This window comes from Oryx dammah, unplaced genomic scaffold (assembly GCF_014754425.2).
Source record: "Oryx dammah isolate SB20612 unplaced genomic scaffold, SCBI_Odam_1.1 HiC_scaffold_14, whole genome shotgun sequence".
Taxonomy (NCBI): domain Eukaryota; kingdom Metazoa; phylum Chordata; class Mammalia; order Artiodactyla; family Bovidae; genus Oryx; species Oryx dammah.
Window position 1 is genome coordinate 22,459,851 of NW_024070198.1, and position 25,710 is coordinate 22,485,560.

General features: G+C 44.1%; 1 protein-coding gene and 1 long non-coding RNA gene across 2 annotated transcripts in view; one reads left to right on the forward strand and one right to left on the reverse strand.

The window, feature by feature from the left end:
* Positions 1 to 2,946: 2,946 nt before the first annotated feature.
* Positions 2,947 to 25,710, reverse strand: part of ARL3 (ADP ribosylation factor like GTPase 3) — a 30,544-nt gene continuing 7,780 nt past the window's right edge. Inside the window, exons 3-6 of the mRNA XM_040254307.1 lie at positions 23,194 to 23,310; positions 14,116 to 14,166; positions 12,367 to 12,552; positions 2,947 to 3,223 (exon numbers count right to left, since the gene is read on the reverse strand). Of these exons, the coding sequence (XP_040110241.1) occupies positions 3,176 to 3,223; positions 12,367 to 12,552; positions 14,116 to 14,166; positions 23,194 to 23,310 (402 nt within the window). The 3' untranslated portion in view covers positions 2,947 to 3,175. The remainder of the gene's footprint in view (positions 3,224 to 12,366; positions 12,553 to 14,115; positions 14,167 to 23,193; positions 23,311 to 25,710) is intronic.
* On the forward strand, positions 4,008 to 6,720 carry LOC120873579. The gene is made up of 2 exons (XR_005723496.1): positions 4,008 to 4,822; positions 5,947 to 6,720. It is a non-coding gene; the product is annotated as an uncharacterized LOC120873579 (long non-coding RNA).

Below are 25,710 nucleotides of genomic sequence, written 5' to 3' on the forward strand. Positions count from 1 at the left end.
TGCTTTCCAGGCTGCCTTCATTTCAGCTAAATTTTATTTGTCGGATTTTTGACAGACGTCTAAATTATACATTGAATTTTCCACATGACCAAATACCACGTCCCTTCCTTTGATTATCATTTTCAAAAGATACTAAAAAAAAAAAAAAAGAACTTTTCGATGGAGCAGACTGAACCCTGAAACCACATGAAGTGCAGAGCTAAAAATAAAAGGAAGTAAGAACTAGCCCCTGAGAAGGAAAGAGAAATCAAAGCAAACTCTGACGGGAATCAAGGGACGAGTCCTGGCGAGGGTGACATGGTGTCACCCTCTGGGCCAGGCCGGATAAGGAGCGGCCGACAGCGAGGGTGGGGCCCAGAGTGGCGCAAAAATAGCCACGGCTTTAGCCCAGAGGGGAATAAAAGAAATTTGTTAAAAGCCAGGAGAGAGAGAAGTGAGCGGGAGGGAGGGAGGAGGCAGGAGCACGCCCTTCCTGCAGTTTGGGAGCTGCGGACCTTAACCCTGGCACATCTCTACCCGCCAGCATAATCGCTGACTCTCAGCTGTGCGCCGACATGTTCCCCAGCTCAGCCCACATCAACGACACCCTTGTTTCCATAGTAACCAAGGGAGAGTGAAGGGGAAAGGGTGTGCTGCCCTGGGCTCGGGGAAGCCAGCCAGAAGGAGCCGCACGGGGGAGGTGGGAGGAAGGGAAGGGAAGGAGTTTTTCCCACAGCTGGTCTGAGCACACATCCTGGGGCCCCTGTCCCAGGCCTGGCCTGCCCTCTGGCCTCCACCCCTCTCCCCTCCCTCTGCACATTCAGATGCAGTCGTGCCCAGAGCCAGTCTCACCACTGAGACTCCCTGGGAGTGGGAAGACCCAGCATCCCCCTCTAGCTTCCAATTTTGTCCTCCACAGCGAGGGGCGGGCGGGTACTAAGGAGAGAGGAAAGGGGACTTTAGAAGCATTTTGTTTTTACAAATGCGAGCTTTCAAACTCTGCGATTTTTAGGCGCCTCTCATCTACCCTGTGAGCCCCGGGAGGGTTTGGTAGGGCTCAGAGGGAAGATGAAAGCCTGTGACATCCACAGTGTCTCTGTGTCTTTAGCTGAAAAGCAAAGCTGAACATTCACAGAGGCTGTTATCAGATGAAGGCAAGTGGCTTCTGCCTGTTGGCCGAGGCCCTGGGCGGGGTGGTGCCCTTTCAAACAGTTCCCTAAGTTGGTGGTAAAAGGACAAAAATATTTCACAGATTATCCACTGCTAGAGTCCAAGTTCCACATAGCTGTGTTCGCAAATCGCAGACCTCAAAGCAGGCATTTTGCCTCTCAGATAACATCCGTGCTGCACTATTCGGAGGGAAAAAACATTTTCACGTGTTAGAGCCATATTTGCAGCCAGATAGAAGGGGGATTTCTGGTCCCTTGTAATTCTGTTTTGCCTCCTTTTAAAGGCATTTGGGTAAGACAGACAACCCTACGGAGGCTGCAGGGAGCAGCAAGCTCACAGTGGTTTAAAAACCCTCACCTTTTGTTTTGCAAGTCCTCACAGGTCTGTCCATAGCCACCCGAGGGCACCTTTTCATGTCTGGCCTTGTTAATGACTTTCACCCCAGACCGCCTTTGAAGCGGGCCATGCCTCAGCCTCATGGGCACAACTTGGTCCAGAAAGGCTGGGAACTGAGGGCCAGGGGTTGGAGCAACCCCTTCAGTCTGCTCACATGCCTTGGTGGGTTTGGAAAGGGCTGCCTCCTGTGATGTGAAAAGCAGCTGGCCTGGGACCCATCAGCTACTGGACAGTCTCTTATTCATTCTCTGAAAACCCTAGAGGCCAGGCACCAGAACAGAGCTCAGTTGGGAAGCCAAGGATGCTCTGGCCCACCTTCCCTTGTCTGAAGCTGGGGATTTCTTAAGGCTCAAGGAAACAAGCTCTTTTTGCAACACAGGGCAGGAGAAATCACCTGCCATTCCTCTCTGATCAATCAACAGAGGACACATTTTGCTAGAGAGAGGCTGAGGGGACCACGAGCTGGGGTGACTCTGGCTTCTCTGGGCAAGGCCCCCACAACCCTACCCACCTAAGCGCCTCCTGGCAGCAAGCCCTCTTCACCCTTGAGCAGCCCACACCACCAAGTTGCCAGCACTGTAAAAATTGATCTCTTCTGAAGATCGATCTGCCTGGCTTTTCTCAGTGGAGCAGGTTCATGGTGAAGCTGCATTTATTTTTAAAATCTGATAGCAGCGGCCTATTGTGATCATTTAAACATAGAATTCTTTGAGCTTTAGAAATCCCTTCTATGGGACGGCCATGGAGAAGGCAGCTAATCTCAGAGTCAGCTGCTCACTGCTCCATTGAACTGGAGAAAGCCTGTTTACGCTAGCCTGAGCCCTCCATGTGAGGGCTTTTTAAGGACCTTGTAATTTTTCTGGAATTAAACCTCCCACCTCTCCTTACATTCCAGATGTCATTACAGTCAAAAGTGGTAAGAATTTGCTTCCCTGTGTGGCTGGCTGGGGGGTTGGGGACGCGGTATGTTTCTGTGGTGACTTGTCTGCAAGAAAGGCTTTTTTTCTCCCCTTTCCAAAGGGTGAGGATTACACAGTCTCTTACCTGCATGACAAGATGGTTTAATCATCTGCTATTCCTCACCTCCCCCTCCTCTCCCTGGCCCCTGCAGCTTTCCACCCAGACAGGCTGCAGCCCTGGTAATGGGTGATGGTAGAAATCACTGACCAGCTCGAGCAAACACTATCTTGACTTCAAAACCACGGGGGAAAGTAAGGACAGGTCAGGAAATAAATGACCACAGCCTAAGCTGTGGTCCTCTTCCTCTCTCCCCCACCGTTTTTTTTTTTTTTAAAGAAAAAAGCCCACTGGAATTGTGTAAACTGCAATGCAATCTCTTGCTCATTTAAAAGATCTCATTTTCTAATCATGTGCTTTGAGACATTTAATACTATTTCAATTATGCAGAAGAAATAATATAATTCCTTTATTTGAAAAATGATACTGAACCTCAGAGATCAGTTAAATCTACGGCTGGAATGGGGATTCTTTTGAAATGATGTTGCTCCTTCTCTTCATACAGCTGTAGCTGTACACAGATGGAAAAACATTTGGTCAGAAAGCAGCAAATTAGTGTTTTTCAGGACAGAATTCAGCTCCCGCAGCTCCCGCATCTCCATTTGTTGAGATTTTATTTCTTCTTTGCGCTGACATTTTTGCAGACCCAGTTCATGCCGTCCTTTGAGGGAAATGGGTAGAGAGGCAGTGTTAGTTGTAAGTAAGGCACCACATACTCCAGCCTTCGGGGGGAAAGAGAGAGGGTCCTGGGGCCTCCCTCCCCAACCACGGGCTCAATGGCGCTTGCCTGCCCAGGGGCCCACCTGGGTGACCAGGGACAGTGACCTTCTAGGGAGGAGTGGGGAGGCCTCTGAGAGCTTGAAGGGAGATGGGAGGGGGATTGTCAAGAGCCTGAACTTGAGATGGGTCCTCAGGAACTCCCTCTGAAAAAATAAACACATCTGCCTGGATCCCAGGCCTGATTGAGGAGCTATCAGGACAGATTCCAGCCATTTTTGGCTTTTTCTAAAAGCTGACCTTTGCTAGGGCATTAAATTCAATAATAAGCCACCCTTCTGGTGCCCCGGTGTGTTTACAGTGTGACAGTGTACACTTGGGCTAAATTAAATTTCTTTTTGGAAAAACAAACCGACTGCAGTGCGCGTTACTAGACACACACTGGGGCAATGTGTATTCATTTCTCTCTGTGCAGCACTCTCTGTGCAGGGAAGGTTTAAAGGGGCCTGGCCTAGTTCTTGCAGCTTTAAGCAGTACCAAGCAGAGGGACTGGGGAGAAGGTTCCCTTAAAGGCACAGTAACCTTGAACGTGTCCTCTCTTAGAAGGCTGGAGGAGGACAGAGGTAAAATCCACACAATGTCTACGTACAGCCACCTGGCAGGTGGCGTATCTTGTGGATGCCAGGCCCCCCAGAGATGACCTCTTTTTCAACCCCCTTAGGAGCCATCCCTGAACGCTCACTCTTTCCCCAGAGTCTCTGTGACCCCAAGAGTTGTGCGGAATTCTCAGAAGCCCAGAATAAAATCAAAGGAGGCTCCTGCAAGGCACCCCCTTCTTTCTCCCCTGCTTCTGTCACACATGGACATCTCAGGGCATGCATGACATTCAGAGCCCTGCATTTCCTGTGACCAGGGAGCTAGTCGTTGAACCTGAACAGCTGAGACAGCTTAAAGTAATAAATATCAGCTGACACCCTTGGCCATTCGGAGCATTAATCCCATAAACAATACATCTCGGCAAAACAACCAGCAGGCATCCTATCTCCTGGCTAATCTGACCCTAACCTGAATTTACAGTGATTAAAACTCCGCCAGTTGCCATCAGAGCACTTGGTTGGAAGAAGCAGAATATCTGATGGCTGTCCCAGAGCAGACCTGAGGGGAGGCTGGCCATGGCCCACTGCACACAACCACACGAAGGCGGACAGCACCTGGCAGCAGCAGGGATCGGGGTGGGGGGTGGCGAAGTGGGAGAAGGTGGACTCCGATTACAAGTGGGTCAGCCGCTTACTCTGAAAAGCTGAGGCCAATTTTAAGAACATTTTTATGAAAAGGACTAATTTAAAGAGAAGGATGTTTAATTTTAGGAGCTAATTGGTTTCCAGGAAAAAAAATAAAGATCACCTGCCAGGAGACAAAAAAGATTTTACAAATAAAAGAGGGATGAATAAGATAACCATCTTCTCTTTGCCTTCGAAGGTGAATAGCTCAGCACTTACATGGCACTTTCCATCTGTAGGAACCCGCACAAACACCATCAAAGGTGCGTACCTCAATATTTCCTGCTCTATAGACTTGCACTATTTTATCAAATCATCTTAGAGAAATCAAGAGCAGTGTTCCCACTGAATACTGTCTTCCCTCTTGTTTTACGGCTGATTACAGAGGGGGCTGGGCTTCTTTTATTGTATGTATCTCAACATGAATGCACTCAAAGAGATAGGAAAAATATTTACTCAGCTGCAGGAACCCAAGGCAGAATGTGGAGGGTGAGGGGCGGCTTTCTATTGGGTATCTGTTATGGAGGCAGAGGGGATTTAAATGGGGAGCCCTGCTGAGGGGCAGTGTCCTCCAGATGTGTGTGTGAGAGCTCCAGTCCTGCCAGCAGAGGGCACTCAGAGGTCGGGCCCCACCAGCTGACCTGCTGGCAGGGGGCCAGCGGGCGGGGCACGTTCCATAGCCCCTGCCTGCAACCTGGAGTGTGGGAAGCTGGGAAGACTTAACTCTGCTCTGGTTCGGGAAGGCTGTCCCATCTAAAGTGTTTGGAGGCTGGGGGTTTGCGCCTTTCCTGTTACTGCCCAGAGGAAAACCTGAACTGGAGCTGGGAGGTGTCAGGGAGGCAACAGTCAACAAGGATATTACCTCTAAGGTGCCCACTGGCAAGGAAAGATTCCTGAGGGGAGGGTCCATGCCAGACTGGCTTGGGGTGGTGTTTACAGAACTTCGCATGATGGCTGGCCTGCCTGCCTGCTAAGTCACCAGTCCTGTCCAACTCTTTGCGACCCTATGGACCATAGCCTGCCAGGCTCCTCTGTCCATGGGATTCTCCAGGCAAGAATACTGGAATGGGTTGCCATAGTCCTCCTCCAGGGGATCTTCCCAACCCAGCAGCAGACACTTAATTGATCTCTTTTAATCTCTGTAACAACCCTGTGAAGTAGGTACTTAGGGATGAGGAAATGGTGGCACAGAAGAATGCATGGCAGAGGCGGGCTGTGAACCCAGGCAATCTAGTCCCAGCACCTGCACTAGTGCACCGCTGACGGTTTCTCAATGACTGTGGGCAAGTGCCGGGGGAGGAGCTCTGCCTCAGGCTCAGGGAGAAGCTGAGCTTACCCTCAAGTTGGCAGAAGGAGCAACTGCAGGTTTTTTTCTCATGACTTTCAGCTGAACACAGGGGCGTGAGATGGAACAGCCCCAGACAAGCACCCGGCGTGGCTCTGCTGCAGCTCTGAAGTTGCCAGGAGCTGTTTCTGGCCACTCACCTCTCAAGATTCCTAGGTTGCCACGTACTGATACTTGTGGAATCCTACATTTTTATCTCGCAGCATGATCCCAGCATATTAACTCTCTGCAAGCCTGCCATCTCCAGCGGAATCTCTCTCTTTAGAGACAACATCATCGCAAGAGGAGGAACCTTAAATCAGCAGCCACATCACTCTGGCCTTAATTTAGCAAGGCTTTGATTTTCTTTTAAACAGATGACTGAGAAAAAGGTGATAGTTTACCTGAAGCAGGTTACTGCTCTGTTTCTAAAGAAGGACATGAACTCGTAGGTTTGTTTAAGGGCTGAACCTTTACTGTCAACTGGTTTGACCAAATTTCTGCAAACTGGATCTTCCTCACAGGGCTGACAATCTCATGGTATAGTCCTCCCTTTCTTCCTTCACTGCACCTCCCCCTGACCAACCTTGCTGAAACTGAATTTGAATTGATTGGCTTCAATTCAATACTAGAGACTAAGGAGAGACACTGAACCTCAAATACTGAGCTTTCTCTGGCCTCTTGCAGAGGAAATAACTTCTACCATGTCATGGGATTATTCCCTACTGACCACTGGGAAAAATGGAAGGTGGCCCCTAACCACATGGGTGGAAACCTACTTGATCACAGATCTTTCCATTTCGGGATTAAAGGCGTGATGCCCTTTCTATGGGAAGAGTGCACCCCTCATACTCTGATCTCTCTGCAATGCATCCGTCACTGCTCAGGGGTAGGAAAGGAGCAGTGGCAGCCATGGTTGGGTGGGTCTGGTTGTTTAATGCCACGAGGACTACACCGTCACATCAGTAATTGCTCAGGCCCGTGCTGAGCAATGCAGCCTATTCCTTTGTGCCACTGGGCCCCCAGGGTCAAGGAGCAGCTGGAGGCAGCATACATAAAATATTGCTTGCTATTAATACTTTTTCTGGTGACAAAAGGCACTGCCCCAGAGAGGTAGCAAAATTGCATGGCCCAAGCTTGCTTTCTTAGTCTACAGAGAGGGTTGAAAATTTAAAAATAAACCTGAGGTCTGACTTGCAGATAAGGAGTTCCATACACCCTGGGAGTCAAAAATAACTGAACCAGGCCTAGAAAGAAGTTGTAAATGTTATTTTTTTAAAAAAAATATTGAAATTCTGTTGGCTTATTAAAAAAAAAGGTTTCCTCAGATCAAGGAAAAAGAAACAAAAACAAGAACAGGGGCTAGTGAATATTTAGAGCTCATCTGTGAGGCACTCTGAAGGCCGGCTCACATGTCAGGACTCAGATGGCTAGAGGCCCTGGCTAGAGGCCCTTTCTGTGAAGGTGAGAGCTCTGTGAGCCGGATTATGGCTCCTGCTCGGAGAAGGAAGACAGGGCATGTGGGAGCGATGTGAAAAGAAGGTATGGACGTGAGGTGGGGGCATGGAGAGCGATACCCAGGAGAACCTTCTGCTAGCTTGAAGCTACTGGTGTAGGCAGATCTCTGTTACGACTAAGGTTAGAGCCCAGGTTGAAACTGCTGATCTCTGCTTTGAAAGGAAATTCTAAAGCAGTATAATTTTAATTAAACACACACACCACACACACACACACAATGTTCTGGGGAGGCAATGTCTTCAAACACCTGAAATTACCACCGCCAGGGAGAGCTGTGGTTTGGGGTTCACATTCAGGTCTGCAGGTGGAAGAGGGACTGATTTCTCTACACCTTTCTCTGACTCTCAGCCAGATTCTTTGTTCACTATTTTCCAGACACCCAGGGAAAAGCAGAGAAGAGTCCCAGGGTTAGGTGTTGTTTACGAGAAGCCCTGGCAACCCTGGATGCAGATGGAGGCTGCCCCATGTTTGCAAGGGGGTCTGCCGGAGGGGGCCGTGGCTTTTCCCTCCCGGACACAGTTCAGTTTCTCTTTGCCCTGCCTTCATCTGCTTGACATAACTGGGTCTCTCTGACCACTCCTCTGGATTACGGGGCTCTCCCTGGCAGCGTTTCCAAGACTGATGCTCTCCTTCAGCTTTTAGTGCCCCTTACCTGCCTCTGCTCTCGACAGCTTCCCCTGAAAACCTGCTTTAATTACGTGATGGGCTGCCTCCTCATCACCATCAGTCAGGCAAACAAAGACCGTTTCCTAACTCTCTGCTGCTGCTGCTGCTGCTGCTAAGTCGCTTCATTCGTGTCCGACTCTGTGCAACCCCATAGACAGCAGCCCACCAGGCTCCCCTGTCCCTGGGATTCTCCAGGCAAGAACACTGGAGTGGGTTGCCATTTCCTTCTCCAATGAATGAAAGTGAAAAGTGAAAGTGAAGTCTCTCAGTCGTGTCAGACTCTTTGTGACCCCATGGATTGCAGCCTACCAGGCTCCTCCATCCATAGCATTTTCCAGGCAAGAGTACTGGAGTGGGGTGCCATTGCCTTCTCCGTCCCAATTCTCTAGAAGCCTGCAAAAGCCAATTTCCACATCCAGAGCCAGGAACTGCCTGTCCTCCTTATAACGACTGCACGTATTTGCCATCAGAATATCAGGTAGAACAAGAACCTGAAATCCATCTCAGGAATCACTAACTTCCACTATCTCAAATCCTGTATTTAAGCTGCTTGGCTAAAGAGAAATGAGGTCCCTGCCCAAGTAGTCTCCTCACCTAGCAGATCTGTTCCCCCGACTCACTCGAGGGTTATTTATCACCACAGGACAGGTTTCCCAAATGCATTTGATCAGGCATACACATAAACACAATGTAAAAAGACACTTGTTTTTAAATATCTGGAACAGTAACAGAAATTCCAGGTTTTTTTTTTTTTTTGACTTTTGTATATTTTCTTTCAGGGTCATTAGGGCTGTGGTCCCAGTTGCTTGACCCCCATCACGACTGAGCATTTTGGTAGCTCTCCCCATTGCAGACCAGCTTTCAGGGGGGCCGTGGGTCGGGAAGGTAGAATGGGAAGATGAGATAGGAAGTTAAGGAATTTTAAGTAACTTTTTCACAGAATCTCTGTCTGAAAGTAAAGTCTTTCATTTTTAGGAATACTTAAAGCCTTAATTAGTACCAGTCATTAGAAGGCCTGCTCTTGAACTAAGCAATACAGGGAAAAGAATTCTAGGTAACTCTTTTTCAAATGAAAAACAAGAAATTGGCTGAGTGGGCAAGAGCTTAGGTCAAAGGTTTTACCTAAGAGGGACGTGGTCATCAGTGCCTCACAATGAATGCTGTTTCCACGGAAAACTCCACGACCTTTCTCCAGTCCCCAAAGGTTGCCATTAAAGGACAATAGACAGCAGATCCCCTTCTTAATTAACATTTTTATTAAATAACCCATTTCAAATAATGGTTAAATTCTCTAAATTTATATCATTCTATTAACCATAATCTAATCTCATTAACCTTGAAATCCCAGTCTTAACTACCCAATTCTATACACCATGGTACTATCTACTAAACTAATTAAGTGACCTTCAAACTATTTCTCCTCCATATCAGATCATTATTTTTCTTGCTCATGGTTCTTTGCTGGATCTCTCGTGATCTCTCACTTCCTGTGAACGTAGTTGCTGAAGGTCCCTGATCCGGGAAGAACTTTCTAACAAAATTAAACCATACAGGACTGTCTGACTTGATTCCTGCCTGCCCCCACTCTCTGTCCGGTAGCTCAGGCCTCTTTCCCAGCCTGAAGATCCTGTGGCTTAAAGGGAACTCCCTTTCTATGGCAGTTCGACAGCTGGGAGCAGGGAGTCCACTCTCATCTCTGCCTAGCCAGGGCGGGAGGGGTGTAGGGTGGGAAGACAATGACCACCGCGTCTTCCCACCTCCTCCGAGGAAGCACTTGACCTGAATGCTGCGCCTCTAAAGAATGATTTGAGGGGAGCCTAGTTCCTCCTTTTCATATCCCTAAGGCTGGCTGAAGAAACAAGAGCCTCACTGCTAATTCCAGCTTTGGTTTTTCTTCCTTTTGACATTCTGGACAAGTGAAAAAAGATCACACAGCTGTCAATTCCCACTTTCTTAGGAGTATGCATACAAAATGTATTTCTTTTCTTAACCTCCACCTTTAGAGTCCCCAGACTCAAGATCCTCTACTTTCTATATTTGGGCTCTAAACAATTTTAGAGAGACATAGTCCTCTTGCTGAAGTGGTCTGTACAAACACAAGAAAGCTGTTTCTTTTCCTGGGCCTTACCTGCCCCAAAATAACCCTAGGCCCCATGAGCGCCATCTTATGCACAATTGAGAGAAATACTTTAGGTAAAACTTGATTTTTGTTTAAAAGTGAAAAGCTAAATAAAATGATCAGAATTTACCTATTCAAAAACATCCTGGGTTGTAACAGACTTGTTGGACCAACTTGTAAATTAAGCTGAAAAATACCCAGTTAATTCAAAACCTGATAGATACATACAACCATATACGTGACTGTAATTTTATAGAGGAGACCTGACAAGAATAAAACTATTAATGATCATTTCATTGCTGAGTGGGATTAGAGGAAATTAAAGAACTTTTTAGTTTTTAATTTTATGTAGTACTTGGATATGATTAACAATGAGAATATATTGCTTTACATATTTTTGAACATACTGTGGGGCTTGTGGGATCTTAGTTCCCTGATCAGGGATCAAACCTGGGCCCCCTATACGGAGTCCTAACCACTGGACCACCAGGGAATTCCCAAGAATATATTGCTTTATAACCACAATCTAGTAAAGAAGAAAGGAAATAGATGAGACTTAACACTTGCTCCCTCCCCAAACCTAAAACCTCACAGAGACTCACAGAGCTCCAGCTTCCCTTTTGGGGACATAGCTGAAACAACCTCTGGCTACATCACACACACACACACACCCCCCAAGAGCTTCTGACACATACACACACACACACACACACACACACACACACACACACACCCCAAGAACTTCTGACACACACACACACCAAGAGCTTCTGACACACACACACACACACACACACACGCCCACACCCCAAGAGCTTCTGAGAGCAGGTATGGAAGGGTTTGGAGCAGGGGCGCTTGTCTTGCGCTAACTGGTCTGCCCTCAGATCCAGCGGCAAAGCACAGAAGGGGCCCTGGCAGTTTATGTAACACAAAGGGAAAAAACAGGCAGTGCACAGATGGAACAAGTGAGATAACTCTAAGTGAAGTGAAGTGAAGTCGCTCAGTCGTGTCCGACTCTGTGCGACCCCGTGGACATGGCCCACCAGGCTCCTCTGTCCATGGGATTCTCCAGGCAAGAATACTGGAGTGGGTTGCCATTTCCTTCTCCAGGGGATAACTCTAGGAAGTGAGTATTTGCTGGAGATAAAAGCGATCAAATTTGTCAAATATCTGCAGGGAAAGGGAAGAAGAGTGTTAGGAGGGAAATGGAAAGAGGCTGCCAGACGACGATGGAGAACCAAACCCAACCCACCAAGATTACCGAAAAGCAAACTGGCCACACTACCAGACACGTGCCCTGCGGCAATGCAGGAGACGCCATCTCTCGAGACACTTGCTCCCTCACAGCACCCTGGAGCGGTGCTGTCCCGTTCTCATGGCACTGCGTCACCACCCTGGCAGGTATACCAGATGTTGAAAATGGGGCACACGGGGCATGCTGGGGGCCTCAGAATCAAGAAGTGGTCCTAGAGGGCTGACTCAAGGGTTGACTGGCTTGAGGTTGCTTGGCAGGACACATGGGAGCTGCAACTGTTGATCATTCTTTGAGGATACTGCCTCTCTGGTGTCTGGGTTACCATCATGTTCTGTCCCAAATTAATATCAAATGAAGGGGAGCCTGCTCTTCCAGTACACAGTTCCTCGGTGTAAAGCATAAGGCTTTTAGGCGGCAGAAGCCTCGCTGTGGGATGCTAACCCAAAGCAGCAGGAAATAGACACCAACCCTGAGGACAGTGGAGACAGCCAACAGAAAAAAACAAAACACTTCTAGGATAACTAGCATGTGACTGATGGCTCTGCTACCTTGAGAGTGCCAGGTAACAGAGCATTGGTATTAGCATCCATAATACCAGATGCAACACAAAACCCTCAGCCCAGTCATCAGAGAATCCCAGAGTTGGGAAAGCAGTTTTGAAATCTTCTGTTCCGACCTCCTCCCCAACGGGGCAGCTTGTTGCTTGTGTGGGGTGGTTTATCTCTGGCTTTCCTGGACCAGTTGATGATATCAGATTGGTTGCTAAGTAGGAAAGAATCAGATGCCTCCAGGCCCTCCACATCCTGGGATGGTTCATCTGCCCATCAAAGGCTATTTGTTTCATATCTTTTTCTATCTAGATCCACGTAACCAATGAGACAGGCTACCTTGGTTGCCAGGTGACCGAGCCCTCCGGTAACCTCACCTGAACGCCCTCTCCCGTGAGAGCTGAGCAAGACTGGATCTGCCAGAATCGGTCGCGGATGGTGTGCAGGTTCAGTCCTTCTGCAATTTCAGAGGCAGGGGCTGCTGTGAGCAGATCCTGCTTGTTAGCAAAGATGAGCACGGGCACGCAACTTAGCTTTTCCTCCTCCAGTAATTCAGCTAGTTCCTGGATCATTTGGGGAATAGATGGGGAAGGGGGGGACGAAATCTATGATATTTAACCATGCACTTTGAATTGAAACTAAATAAAAGTTAAGCTGATCAACTAGCAACTTTCAAGGGCAGTGGTTCTCAAACTTGAGCATGTGGAAGAATCCCCTGGCAGATTTCTGGGCCCACCCCAAAGATGCTGACTTTGGAAAGTCTAAGCCAGGGCCCAGGAATCTGCATATGCTCCTACTAATAAGGTAGTTCTGTTATAGGGGGATTCATAAATCATACTTAGAGAAACTCAAGGGAGAACAATAGTTGTGGTTAGACATTTAAAACTTACCCAAGGTTATTATATGCAAATAACTCAATGCATACATATACACACATATACATATGTATATATGTACAGATACATATATATTTTTAAAAACTTGGATAAAAACGACAGTTACTTTAGAGACTATAATTCTGGTTCATCAATCTCTATCTCCAAAACATGCATGCATGTGCATTACATTTCCTCAAATCCACATCCTAAAGTAACTGCATTAGTCTACCTGACAAGGTTTCTGAGTTTTAGGTGATTGTTTGGGATCTAAACTGCATGTTAATTCTGTCTGCAACAAGTCTGGGAGAAGGTATATACTTACTAAAAGCCAGGACCCATCCCTTCCTCCCTCGACCCACACTTTAGCCACTTAAACACTGGAGCTGTCAGAGAGAACTGGATGGTTTGACGGGCAGATCCCTGTCTGACACCTTTCAGCCCCAAGTTCATGCGTAGTGCTGCTTCACATGAGTGATGGTCCAGAAATCATCAAGGTACAGAAGGGAGAAGGGCTGTCTCCAGGCGAGTTCTCAAACTAATTTCCAGGGAAAAGGAACATAAATATGGGGACTCTGCTACCTTTGGAAGGCCATGTGTGGTAGTTTAGGTCACTGGCCAAGGGCTGTATTAAAAAGTAAAAATATAAGCATGCTTCCCCAAAGACGTCCACTTACTAGTCAGCCTGGGTAAAATGGTCTATATCCACTGCGTCTCTATGTAAAATTGCCTTTGCTAATTGTATCATGTAATCACACTGACATGCACCCTGCACTGGAAGCCATATTCCAAGTATACCTATCTCTTGGCTTGGAAAGAAGAGCAGCTTAGTCTTGGCTTGCATATTTCTTCCCATACCTTCTAATTTGTCCCAGTTACCCTCGGATCAATTAAGTTGGTATTGAAAAAAATGCACATAGAAATGGTAGGTGAACTGTCCTTTGGGTTCACTTCTCTGTGGCCTGGGAAGAAATCTGGAGAGCTTTTGGGCATGGTGGTAAGTTCCATTTGCTTATATCTTGTTTATTTAATTTGATTAAAACTAAAAGCCTTTAAACGAAAAATTGTTTAAAGAATTCTCAACTAATTTCTTTTTAGGCAAGTGGTATTTTGCCTGCTTGCCAGAATGACTGTCTTGTTTAAACTGCAAAGGTTAAACAAAAAATACTTTTCCTCACTCTTATACATTTACAAAGTCAATTAATGAATACCCAGTTGTTTGGGAAATATCTCAACAGAACAATTATTTACCTGACCTGTCTCTTCAAATCTTTTTCTGTCTGCGCTGTCAATTACATATATCTGTAAAGTGAAAGAAGAAGGTTATTTCAATGAGCAGATATGGAAAAAGACAGGGCAGTTTCTAGCGAAGGAGCAGATGATTCCTCATCAGCAGAGTTCATGTTAGCATAGCATACAGAAGCTGAGGTGGTCACTCGTGTCAATAGTGGACACAAAATAAACTGATTAATTAATTAAGATGCCCAGAAGATACCTCCGGCAAGGCTCCAAAGTAAGAAGTAAGGTGAGCCAAGCAGAATAAAAATAGCTACATTTAATGGGAATTCACTAAGCATTCTTTATCCTAGATTTACTTTATTAATCCTCATTATCACTCCATGAGATGTATTTCATTTTTTTAATATCTATTTTTATTTATTTGTCTATGCCAGGTCTACTTGTATTATGAAATGCAGGATCTTTAGTTGCAACATGCAAACTCTTAGTTGCAGCGTTTGGGATCTAGTTCCTTGACTAGGGAATGAACCTGAGGCCCCTGCATTGGGAGTGTGGAGTCTTAATTACTCAGCCAACCAGGGAAGTCCCTAGATTTCATTTTCATCCCATTTTATACATAAATAAACATAAGCCCAAAGAAGTTAAGTAACTTGGCCCAAGTCACATCTAGTACATGACAAAAAGGAGATTCAAACTCAGGCATACGTGACAGTAAAGTACCCAGTTTTTTAAAAAAAAATTTATTTGGCTGTGCCACACCTTAGTTGCGGAATTTTTAGTTGCAGCATGTGCAACATTTAGTTGCAGCATGCAAACTCTTAGTTGCAGCATGTGGGATCTAGCTCCCTGACCAGGGATCAAACCCCGGGCCCCTTGCGTTGGGAGCATGGAGTCTTTGCGACTGGACCACCAGGGAGGTCCCCTCAGTTGTTCTTAAACACTCTGCTGTTCTGATGGTGCTTGGAGGCATTTACAAATCCTGTAGTGCTTGAACGTCATCCTTCTGGAAGTACCATTTTAATTATGAACTGTAAGCTGTCTTCAGGTTCCAGTGATGTCCCTCCCATTCCCACCTTCAGAGGCTGGGAGGTTAAGATCAAATACTACAAACAGCAGGTATAGAGGCTTTGCCAGAGTAAGAAAAGTTTTGAGATTTACTGTAAATTACAAATCCCAAGCTTTCTCTCCCATCACTGTATTTTATTTATTGCATAAATAACATCAATATAACAATAAGGGAAATTAGGTAAGACCAAAAAAGAAAGAAAAATTACCTATAGTTACAGAACCCAAGAACATTCATTATTTTAATTTCCTATGAAAGTTCCCTTCTAATTCTTCTTCATATGGAAATTTAAGAAGAAAATTAGGTATATAATTTTCTAGTCCTTTTTTAAATCAGTGTATTAAATGTTCTCCCAGTTGCTAATCTTAAAAGTTATCAAAATTTCAAACTCTCTTTAAGGAAGTTAGAATTGTTATTAAACTAAAGGCATAATGGAAACATCCTTTTAAAATAACATTCATTTAAAAACACAATGAAAAACAATCTTCAGCTCCCACCCTTACGAGGCTTATAATTCTGTGCTACTCTGAAAACTTGCACTCTCTTAAAAGAAAAAAAAAATTAAAATTCCTTTGCTTACGTTATTGTTGTTTAGTCTCTAAGTCGTGTCCGACTCTTTGCAACCCCATGGACTGTAGCCTGCCAGGCTGCACTCTCATTTAGAGTCGCTAGTGTTAAATGTTATACCAGGGACCAGGTTCAGCCTTTTCTCTGAAGACTACCCTATGTTTCCACTTGTGTTTCCTTCATGGAGAATCACAGGAAGAGGAAGGATGGATGTGTTTGGTCTCAGTACTTATTTGTAGTCTTATTATTGTTATTGTTAATATTACTCTGACTCAATGTCAGTGCATACCACAGAGATACAAAATTTGATACTGTGTGATGATTCACTTTGCAGAACATGCTGGTAGCTTATTTTTCCAAGTAGCACACACAGTATAAACACAGATGTAGAAAGAAGGAATGCAATGGGAGAGTGACCCTCAATACAAAAGAGCTGATGAGAACTACTTGGGAGTCTAGAGTGGATTAAAATGATATTCACTCAGACAAGAGAAGGAGAAGATGACGTCTGGGAGGGGAGAAGGGTCAGGTGATGCCTGGGAGGGAGACGTGGGCTCAGATTACAAAGCAGGAAAACATGTGCTTGGGAGCAAAAAGTGTGAGTAAGAAGGTAACAGTAGAAGAGCCTGAGAACACAACTAAAGATATAGTTAATGGGAATTCCCTGGTGGTCTAGGGGTTAGGATTCAAGGCTTTCACTGCCTGGGCCTAGGTTCAATTTCTGGTCAGGGAACTAAGATCTCGCAAGCTGAGCAGCGAGGCCAAAAAAAAAAAAAAAGATACAGTTAGGTCCAGTATCTAACACTACACTTCCAAAGCAGGGGGTCTGGGTTCGATCCCTGCTGCAACTAAGAGTTTGCATGCCAGAACTAGGACCTGATGCAGTCAAATAAATGCTGCTGTCGCTTCAGTCGTGTCCGACTCTGTGCGACCCCATAGACGGCAGCCCACCAGGCTCCCCCGTCCCCGGGAATCTCCAGGCAGGAACACTGCAGTGGGGTGCCATTGCCTTCTCCGAGTCAAATAAATAAATAAACTTAAAAAAAAAATCAATCTTTGATAAGATTAAAAACAGACAGATGGGAGAGAATAATCAGAAACTGAAAGAGAGTTTTTAACAGCAGACAAAGAAAGATGACCAGTCAAATACCAAAGAATTCAGAGGCTTAAAGTCAATAAGAAGGAAGTTTTAATTACTTGCTAAATTACTTGTTGGGCTTCCCTGATAACTCAGTTGGTAAAGAATCCACCTGAAATGCAAGAGAACCCAGTTCGATTGCTGGGTTGGCAAGTTCCCCTGGAGAAGGGAAAGGCTACCCATTCCAGTATTCTGGCCTGGAGAAGGCCATGGACTGTATAGTTCATGGGGTTGCAAAGAGTCGGAAATGACTGAGCGACTTTCACTTTCAAATTACTTACTATTTATTGCTTTGACATGAAATTTCACAAAAACATTTTCATTAAAAGATTCAAAAGGAGGATTTTCCTAAGCTATACATAAATTCTCCCTATCATTTAGCATTTTTCTCATATAACTTTTATGAAATTTGAAAACTACCGTACCATAATTCCAGGAGGAAGGCTATAAAACACTGCCCCATTTATTAAAAGGGCCAAGTGAAGAAGTCATAAGCACAAGCCAGTCTCTAGTGATCCCATAAATCTATTTTTCTGTGGTGGCACATGCTTCTCCTAGTAACCCCCTCCCCAGCACTGCCCAGTTTCTTCATGGAAGTGTGTTTCTGGGCAATAGCTAAGGATAAGTGTTAGCTGTTCAGCTGTGTCTGACGCTTTGCAACCCTGTGGGCAGAGGCTTCTCTGTCCCTGGGATTCTCCAGGCAAGAATACTGGAGTGGGTTGCCATTCTCTTTTCAGAGGATCTTCTCTGACCCAGGGATTGAATCCAGGTCTCCTGCAGGGAGATTCTTTACCGTCTGAGCCGTCAGGGAAGCTCCCTGCTATGGTTATGAAGAGCATCTTTTTCTTTCTTTCTTTTTTTCATTAATACCATAGGTATTAAAAAAAAATAACATAGGTGTTAAGCTAGTCATGCTATATATATATATATATATATATATATTTAAATTTAATCCAAAAACAGATAATCAAAAAACACTCAGTATCAGAGAAAGTTAAATACAGTGCTTTTAATTGATCTTATAAAACATTATGGATCTTCAAAAACTGTCATAAACCTACTCCAAAACTTATAATCCATGGCACTCAGAATGAGAATGATGCTTTAAGCAAAGCCAGTTCACACCTTCATTGGCAACGACTTTGACATTTTTATTTGGTTGAGGGAAGATCACCTAGAGGAAAAGATTTTCTTCTGGATGGAAGTTCAGCCAACTCTGCATTATCTGGAGACTGATTATCCAGCATGTGAATGGAGGGCTCTGTGTTTCTCCTCTTGCTTCTGGGCCTCCTCCCTCCTGCTGCCACCTTTTGGCCAAGTTATTGCTCCTAAGTATTTTTCCACCAGAGGGGTAGGCGGAGACAAGGAGAGATGACACTAAAAAGTGTAGCCTTTTATTGATAGCCTGAGCAAAAGTCTAAGAGGAGGCTGAACCTGACTGACAGGGAAGTTTTCTGCATAATCTGTGGTTTTCAGTTATGTGTGCTCTAGTAGTACTGACGCTCAAAGTGTGAGCATTGATATGATGGAGATAATACAAGAGACAGTTGTGGAGCTCTATCTCACTTGATGTCATTTGGATATGAAAATGATGACAAATTTTATAAACTATTTGTGCTTAAACATAAGACTAATAATGATAAAGTAAATGAAGTTTGGTAGTAATATTAACATATACCTTGAAAAAAAGTGATGTGATTTTAACCTATCAAAAGGCTGTTATTTCCTGGCATGAGAGAAAGGGAAGGCATCCTGTACCCTCCCTTCTGTCATACCTCAGGGTTAATTTCTTAGTCACTTCCCTCCAATTAATAAAGCTGAAGTCAGATGTTCTCAGTGTCATCATTCCTGAGAATAACTCTGTAGTTTTAGGAGTTGCTCTGATTCTTTCAAACCTCCAGAGAAACATACAATGTTCGAAAGTGAGAGCTGGCACTCTTTCTGTAAGGGGTCAGGTAGTGAATATTTTCAGCTTTGTGGCCCATACAACCTTTCACAACTATTGAACTTTGCTGTTGCAGTGCAAAAGCAACCATAAAAAGTGTGTAAAGAAAAAAAAAAAGGACATGGCTGTGTTCTAAGAACTTTATTTATGGGCACTGAAATTTGAGTTTCATATCATTTTCAAGTGTCACGAAATCTTATTCTTCTTTTGATTTTTTCCCCCAATAATTTAAAATGTGAAAACCATTCTTAGCTCACAAGCTATACAATAACAAGAGGCAGGCTGGATCACTTTGTCGACACCTGCTCTAAAGCAAGAATCTATTATGGCACTCTAGAAAGAACTGAAAAGAGTTAACCAGGCAACGAAATGTGTCCAGCCTCAACCCTGGTCTTCTAGGCAGCGTGGAGTCTAGGATAATAGGTCTTTTCAACCAACAGTGGAAGACTATTAAATACAGACAACCAACCAATATAACCCATCACCACTGCCACTCCAAGCTGCTGCAAAACGACCAGACAGGCTAAGAGTTACAGGGCCTTAGAATCTAACCCTGGGGACTCAGCTGCTCCTCAAGGCTTGTTTAATCTCAAACGACACTGGAAAATAACAAAAGGTTTGACTCTGAATCCAAAATATTGTTGGATACTGGCAGTGCAGTATAGCTGGAGAAAGCTCCTGTAGGGTTATTCTGAACTGATTTTACGATAATTCCCAGATGCTCTCTCAGCTAATGGGGAGTGCAGAATCCAGGATCATATCACAACTCCCTTGCAGTCTATCCTCAAGGTGTTAGAATAATTTAAAGTTACCCTGACCTAGAAGTTTCTGAGACCTTTTCATGGAGCCTTGCAGACATTAACGTCCTTACATATAGCTCTTATTTGGACATTTCTTTCAAAGCACCTAATGGAGCAGGGGAACAGACAGAACTGTGATTTCTCTCAATCACCTGTTCTTCTCCTACTCTTGACTCAAAAAAGCAAAAGAGAATCTATAGCTTTTTCTTCCCTCCAGTTTTATTGTGATATGATTGGCATAGAGCACTCTTTAAGGTGTATGGTATAATTATCTGACTTGAATCTATAGCTTTTTTTAAACTAGCCTTATATCCTGCAAACTTGCTATAATCGCTTATTAGTTCCAGGAGTTTCCTTGTTGAGTTTTGGGATTTGAAAGACTGAATGTTTAGTTTTTCTAACATGTAGTTTCGTATCACAATTTAAAGACTGATTTCTACATTTCAGGTATTTGTAAGTGAAATAATATGATGGCTTGTATTTGCTTTAAATACTTTAAAAAATAAAGTGGTGGTAAGGGAGATGAAACAAGATTGTCAGAAGTGAAATTAAGGGTTTCATTACATTACTTTTTTGACCTCTACATAAATTTGAAAATTTCTAAAATGATATTTCAAAGCCAGATACATTATCTGAGATTACAGAAGAAGTCTCTTTCTGTATTAAAGGGAAAATTTTTCTTTTCCCCCCAACATTTCTCTTCTGTTTTCCTAGAAGGTATATAATACATTTTGGAAGAATAGTTCGCTGAATAGATGGATAAATGGATGGATGGATATGTCTCATCTTCTTCTTATCCATTTAAATCTTCAACTTGGCACCAGGAATATACTGGAACTTATCTTCACCACAGGCCAGAAATAGGATGAGCCTTTGTGATGCCCATCTCAGTACCTCAGCTGCGTTTACTGATTTGATGATAGTTCAATATTATATTTTGGTATTATTTCCCATTTAAGAATTGTGATAAATAAATAAACTTACTATTTCTCATAAACCCTCTGTGAAGCAGATGCTCCATCCAGTTCACAGAATTAATAAGCCCCTGGACTTGGCCACAATGATACAGAACCACAGAACCTGAGAGCTGAAAGGGAATTTAGAAGTTATAGACCTCCACATTCTACCTAATGTCGGAATCCATCTATAACGATGATCCATTTCATTTATTTGGTACTTTTCTAAGCATTGGGGATACAACAGTTGGGAAAAAAAAAAAGGCAAAGTTCCTGTCTTCATGGAGCTTACATTCCAGTCGGGGAGAAAGGCAATATATAAAGATTGAGGTGAGGGACCATGCCATGAGAATATCTAAGGAAAAAGAATTCTACCATTGGAAACAGTGATGACAAAGGCCCGGAGGTGGGAGCATGCCTATCTTCTAGGAATGGCAAGGAGGCCAGTGTGGCTGGTATCTACCAGGTGAGAGGGGAAGAGAAGCCAGCAGCTGGGGGGCTTTGTGGGCCACTGCAAGAACTTTGGCTTCTACTCCGAGCTGGGAAGCATATGTTTTGATAGGATCACTACAGCTATGGTGTTGAGGAGAGACTTCGGGGAGGCAAGGCAGAACTTAGGAAACTAGTTAGAATCAAACTGCAGCAACCATTGCACGCTAGCAGTGGAGGTGGAGAGAGGTGGGCAGATTCCAGAAACGCTTTGAAGGTAGAACTGACAGGTTTGGCTGACAGAGCAGAGGCGGGGAGTGAGAGGAAAAGGGGCCCAGGATAAGTCCAATGTTTTGGGATGAATGGGACTGCCATTCACTGAGAAGACTGGAGGAGAAGCAGATTTGGGAACGGGTGGATGAAGATAGGAATTTGGCTTTCGATACACTGAGATTGAAGGGACTTACTAGCCACTGGTGTGCAGATGTCAAATAGTTAGCTGGCTGTATATGAAACTGAGTTGTGGGTTGGAGAGAACAGTTTGGGACTCAGCAGCACATAGGTGGTCATTCACACCTTGGAAGTGGATGAGGTCACCTAAGCTGAGACTTAGAGAAGAAAAGCACAGGCCTGAACTTGGGCACTCCAACATTTGGAGGCTGGGAGATAAGGAAAAGACAGTGATGGAGACCGAGGACGGGTAGCAGTGGGTGTCAGAGGATGAGATGGCTGGACAGCATCATCAATGAAATGGACATGAACTTGGGCAAACTCCGGGAGATGGTGAGGCCTGGCGTGCTGCAGTCCATGGGGTGGAAAAGAGTCAGACACAATTGGGCAGCTGGACAACAAGAAGCCAGTGAGACAAGAGAAAAACCAAGACAGATTGGAATTCTGGAAGCCAAAGAAAGACAGTGCTTCAAGGACAGCATTCCAGCTCTGTTTCATGGGTTGACAGTTCAAGTGAGATAAGTAATGAAACCTGAACATGGGACTCGGCACTAAGGATTCTCAGTGAGCCTGAATGGAGGGTTCCGAGTGCCTGCAGGGAAAGGAAGTGAAGACAGAGAGCACAGAAAACTCTTTCAAGGAGTTTGTTATAAAGAGAGGCTGAGGAATGGGACATTATCTAGAGGGGGGATGTACAGGAAGACGAGCTCTTTGTTTTAAACAAGAGCAACTACAGGATGTGTGCATGCTGACAGGAGTGAGCGGGTAGAAAGAGACCCGTTAGGAAGCAGTCTTACAGAGGGAAGCTGTCTGAGATGCAAGGCGAGTTCTATTGGCTCTGAAGATATCAATGTGTTTTGCAGCTTATTGTCCCTCATCATAATTAAATTCAAGCTTTCAGTCAGAGGTTAATGGAAATATTATGCAACATTTTTTCCTACCCAAGCTCACGAGAGGCCCTGGTTTTAGGATATGACCATGAGAGTGAGTGGCTAAGGTGGGGTGGGTGACAAGCTCACTGGAGGGGAGCTGAAGGAGCTGAGACTGAAGTATCGGATAAATCATACATAGTGAAATTTCCAAGAATCCTAAAACAGTAGTTCTAGAGAACTTGGCAGTGAGCAGGGAGCTCGACTCAGCCTCTGCCTGCGTGAATGCTGCCTGAGCTAGGAATCCCAGTGTATGAGCAGCTTCTTCTACTTCTGGACAGTCACAATTATAGGAAACTTTGACCTTATTCTGCATTAAACCCTAACAATCCCCAAAGTGCTCCTTGCCCGGTCCTCTGGAACTAGTCACAATGAAACTAACTGGAAACAATTTTAAGCACTTTCTCTTCCAGGAAGGACATCTTCAGGTCTTTCAACCATTTCTCATACATCCTGGTTTCTAGGACCTTCACTGTCTTGATTGCTCTCTTTGGGATATACCTGACTTGCTGATTTTCTTGGAGTGACAGAGTCAGTGGCTCACTCCTCTGACTTTTCTGTTGTTCCAATCACTATGGTAATTAGTAAATACTTTATTTGCCAGCGTGGGTGTGGGCACTACACTGTTACCAAGCGACAGCAAAATATCTTACACAAAGCTCCACAATCTGTCTGCTAGCCCTAAATTCATTGTGGCAGACAGCAATGTTGTGGCGATGGAATTATTGACAGGATAGATCATCACAGGGTGAATATGAGTAAGACAGGGCAGAAGAGATTATGAACTGATAAATCTGAAGGAGTACTTACAAGAATATCAGTGTTTTCAAAATAATTCCTCCAGTATGGTCTGATTTTCCTCTGTCCGCCAATGTCCCAGACATTCAGTTTAAAACCTTGTGATTGTACACTTTTGATGTTAAAACCCTGAAACAAAAATACGAAGTTTTTTCAAAACGGAGGGGATATATGTATACCTATGGTTGCTTCAGGTTGTGGTTTGACAGAAAACAACAAAATTCTGTAAAGGAATTATCCTTCAATTAAAAAAAAAACACACCAAGTTTTACTAGACTTTGAGATCACATTTCTGACAAAGGTACATTTAGCAGCTATGTTATTTATTAATTCTGAGATACTCTGCAGGATAAGAAACAGATGATATTGAAAACAGTTTGCTCTGATAGGGAAGAAAAATATATTTACACATGTTCCCATCACTCGGGGCGGAGTCGGTGTTCATGACATCATGCTGAGTGCACACACACGTGTCACTACTGAGAATGAGAATTACTCAGATAATCAACACAAACCACCTCCAATCCCCATCAGTCCTCAAGATGGTAACATTTAACAGGCTATTACATGTAACTAACAAAGCTGAATCTGCAGGCTCAACAGAACAAATGCGAAATTTAAAAAGAGTCAAGAGCTACAGTCTGGAAGACTGGATTCTTCAAGAACAACCCAAAATGAAAGAAAATTTTCTCATATGAAGCGATCAGGAAAAGGAAAGAGCTGAATTCAGGACACAGAGGGGGAGGCTGGTTTGTAACTGGAGTAGTAGCCCTCGTGCAGGTGGTAATGAGCATATGAAACTGTTCTTTAGCAGGTATCTCTGACGAACTTGAGAGGATTCATTTTCAGGACAGTGACGCCAGGTGGAACTTTGGGGCCAGGGAACCAATCGGGGGCAGACAGAATGGTGAGCTGGGAGTTTAGGTGCAGAGAAACAAACTAACAAGAACTCTGGGGTTTGAAGAGAAGGCATTTTATAAGTAAGAATAAAAAAAGAAAAAGAAAAAAAATCTTCTGGCAAGAACGACATCGTGAAATCAGGATTTGAAAAACCCGATCAACAGCTTGCTCCCATGGAAGTGACATTTCATCCAGAAGAGCTGGAGTTAGGTGGGTCTGGAGATGCCTCCACAAACATTTGCCTCTCCGGGCAAGTTGCCAGCACAGAAGGACAAGGCACAGGCAAGGGTAGGGGAACACAGCCACCCAATTCCCACCAAGGATAGTCAGTCACTGGAGGACAACCAGGGATGGTGCTGACTACAGCTCCTCGAAAATGCCAATGACTGAGTGAATTAGAAGTTTTAGAACTCTTAAGGGAAGTGGCTTATGCTTATTGTAAGAGGTAGCTTCATTCTGACTCACTGACAAAACCACTTTTATGCATTTAAAAATCCCACACTTAACTACGTTATTAAATGTCAGACCCAGTAACAATGAATCCTTTCTGGAATGAGGGAATAAATGAGTAGATCCTGGAATTTGACCATATGTTAACTGCTTTAAAAGTCTGTAAGTCACCAAACCTAACAAATCTACTAGAAATTATTCTAAAGAAATAATAATGAATGGGTGCAAACATTTAGAGACATGTACTGTATTAGTACTGACATACAGAACAACGTAGAAAGATGTTCAAGACGTTATTATGAAGTGAAACAGATGATACAAAATAGTATACTCTGTATGAGCCATTTTTCACTTTTTATTTTCAACATACCTACCATATATGGGGAAAGAAAAAACCTAAAAGGATACAGTTTCAAATGTTAACAGTGGTTATGTCTGACTGGGCATTATAGGTGATACCTAGTTTCTCGATTTTACATATTTACATATTTTAAATTTACTACCATGAGCATCTATTATTTTTTCTAACGTGAAACAAAAACACATCATAGGTGTGTTTTAAAAGACTAAATACAAAAATACATTTGTTCTAAATACAAAACCTTGACGTAATATAGTAACACATCAAACAGAGCCTGAAAATTAGAACTGGAACTTGGGGTCCATAACTAGGACTTCATGTTCCTGCTCTCAGTGTTGACCTCCTCACTTCAGTGGTGCTCTTGAGAGAGACAGCCTATCTCTAATACTTAAAAAAAAAAACCCAACAACTTAGTTCTTTTCTGGCAGAAATCCTGACACACTAATAGGTGTTTTCAGCTTGTCTAGGCTAAACTACTGTAATTTGCTCCTCCTCAGGCTATACATTAAATTTGTTCAGAAGCTGTAAAATTGCTCATTTGGTAGCAGTTGAAATGACTTTTCTGTAAAGAGCTGCGAATCAGTAAGACTCAGTGGCCGTCAAGTATATACACGAGCATGGCCATTCAAACACGACATCGAGCTCATCGCAGGACAGCGACAGGAAATGCTGAACAACTCTGGTTTTGCTAAAACCTCTTGTTCAAACGCTGCAAAGTAAGACGAACAGGGATGTCGTTAGGAAGCCCAAAGGGCTGGCCAAAGGTCAAGTTTTCTCAGGATTCCTTGTAGGAGAGGAGACCGAAAGAAACCTATGAG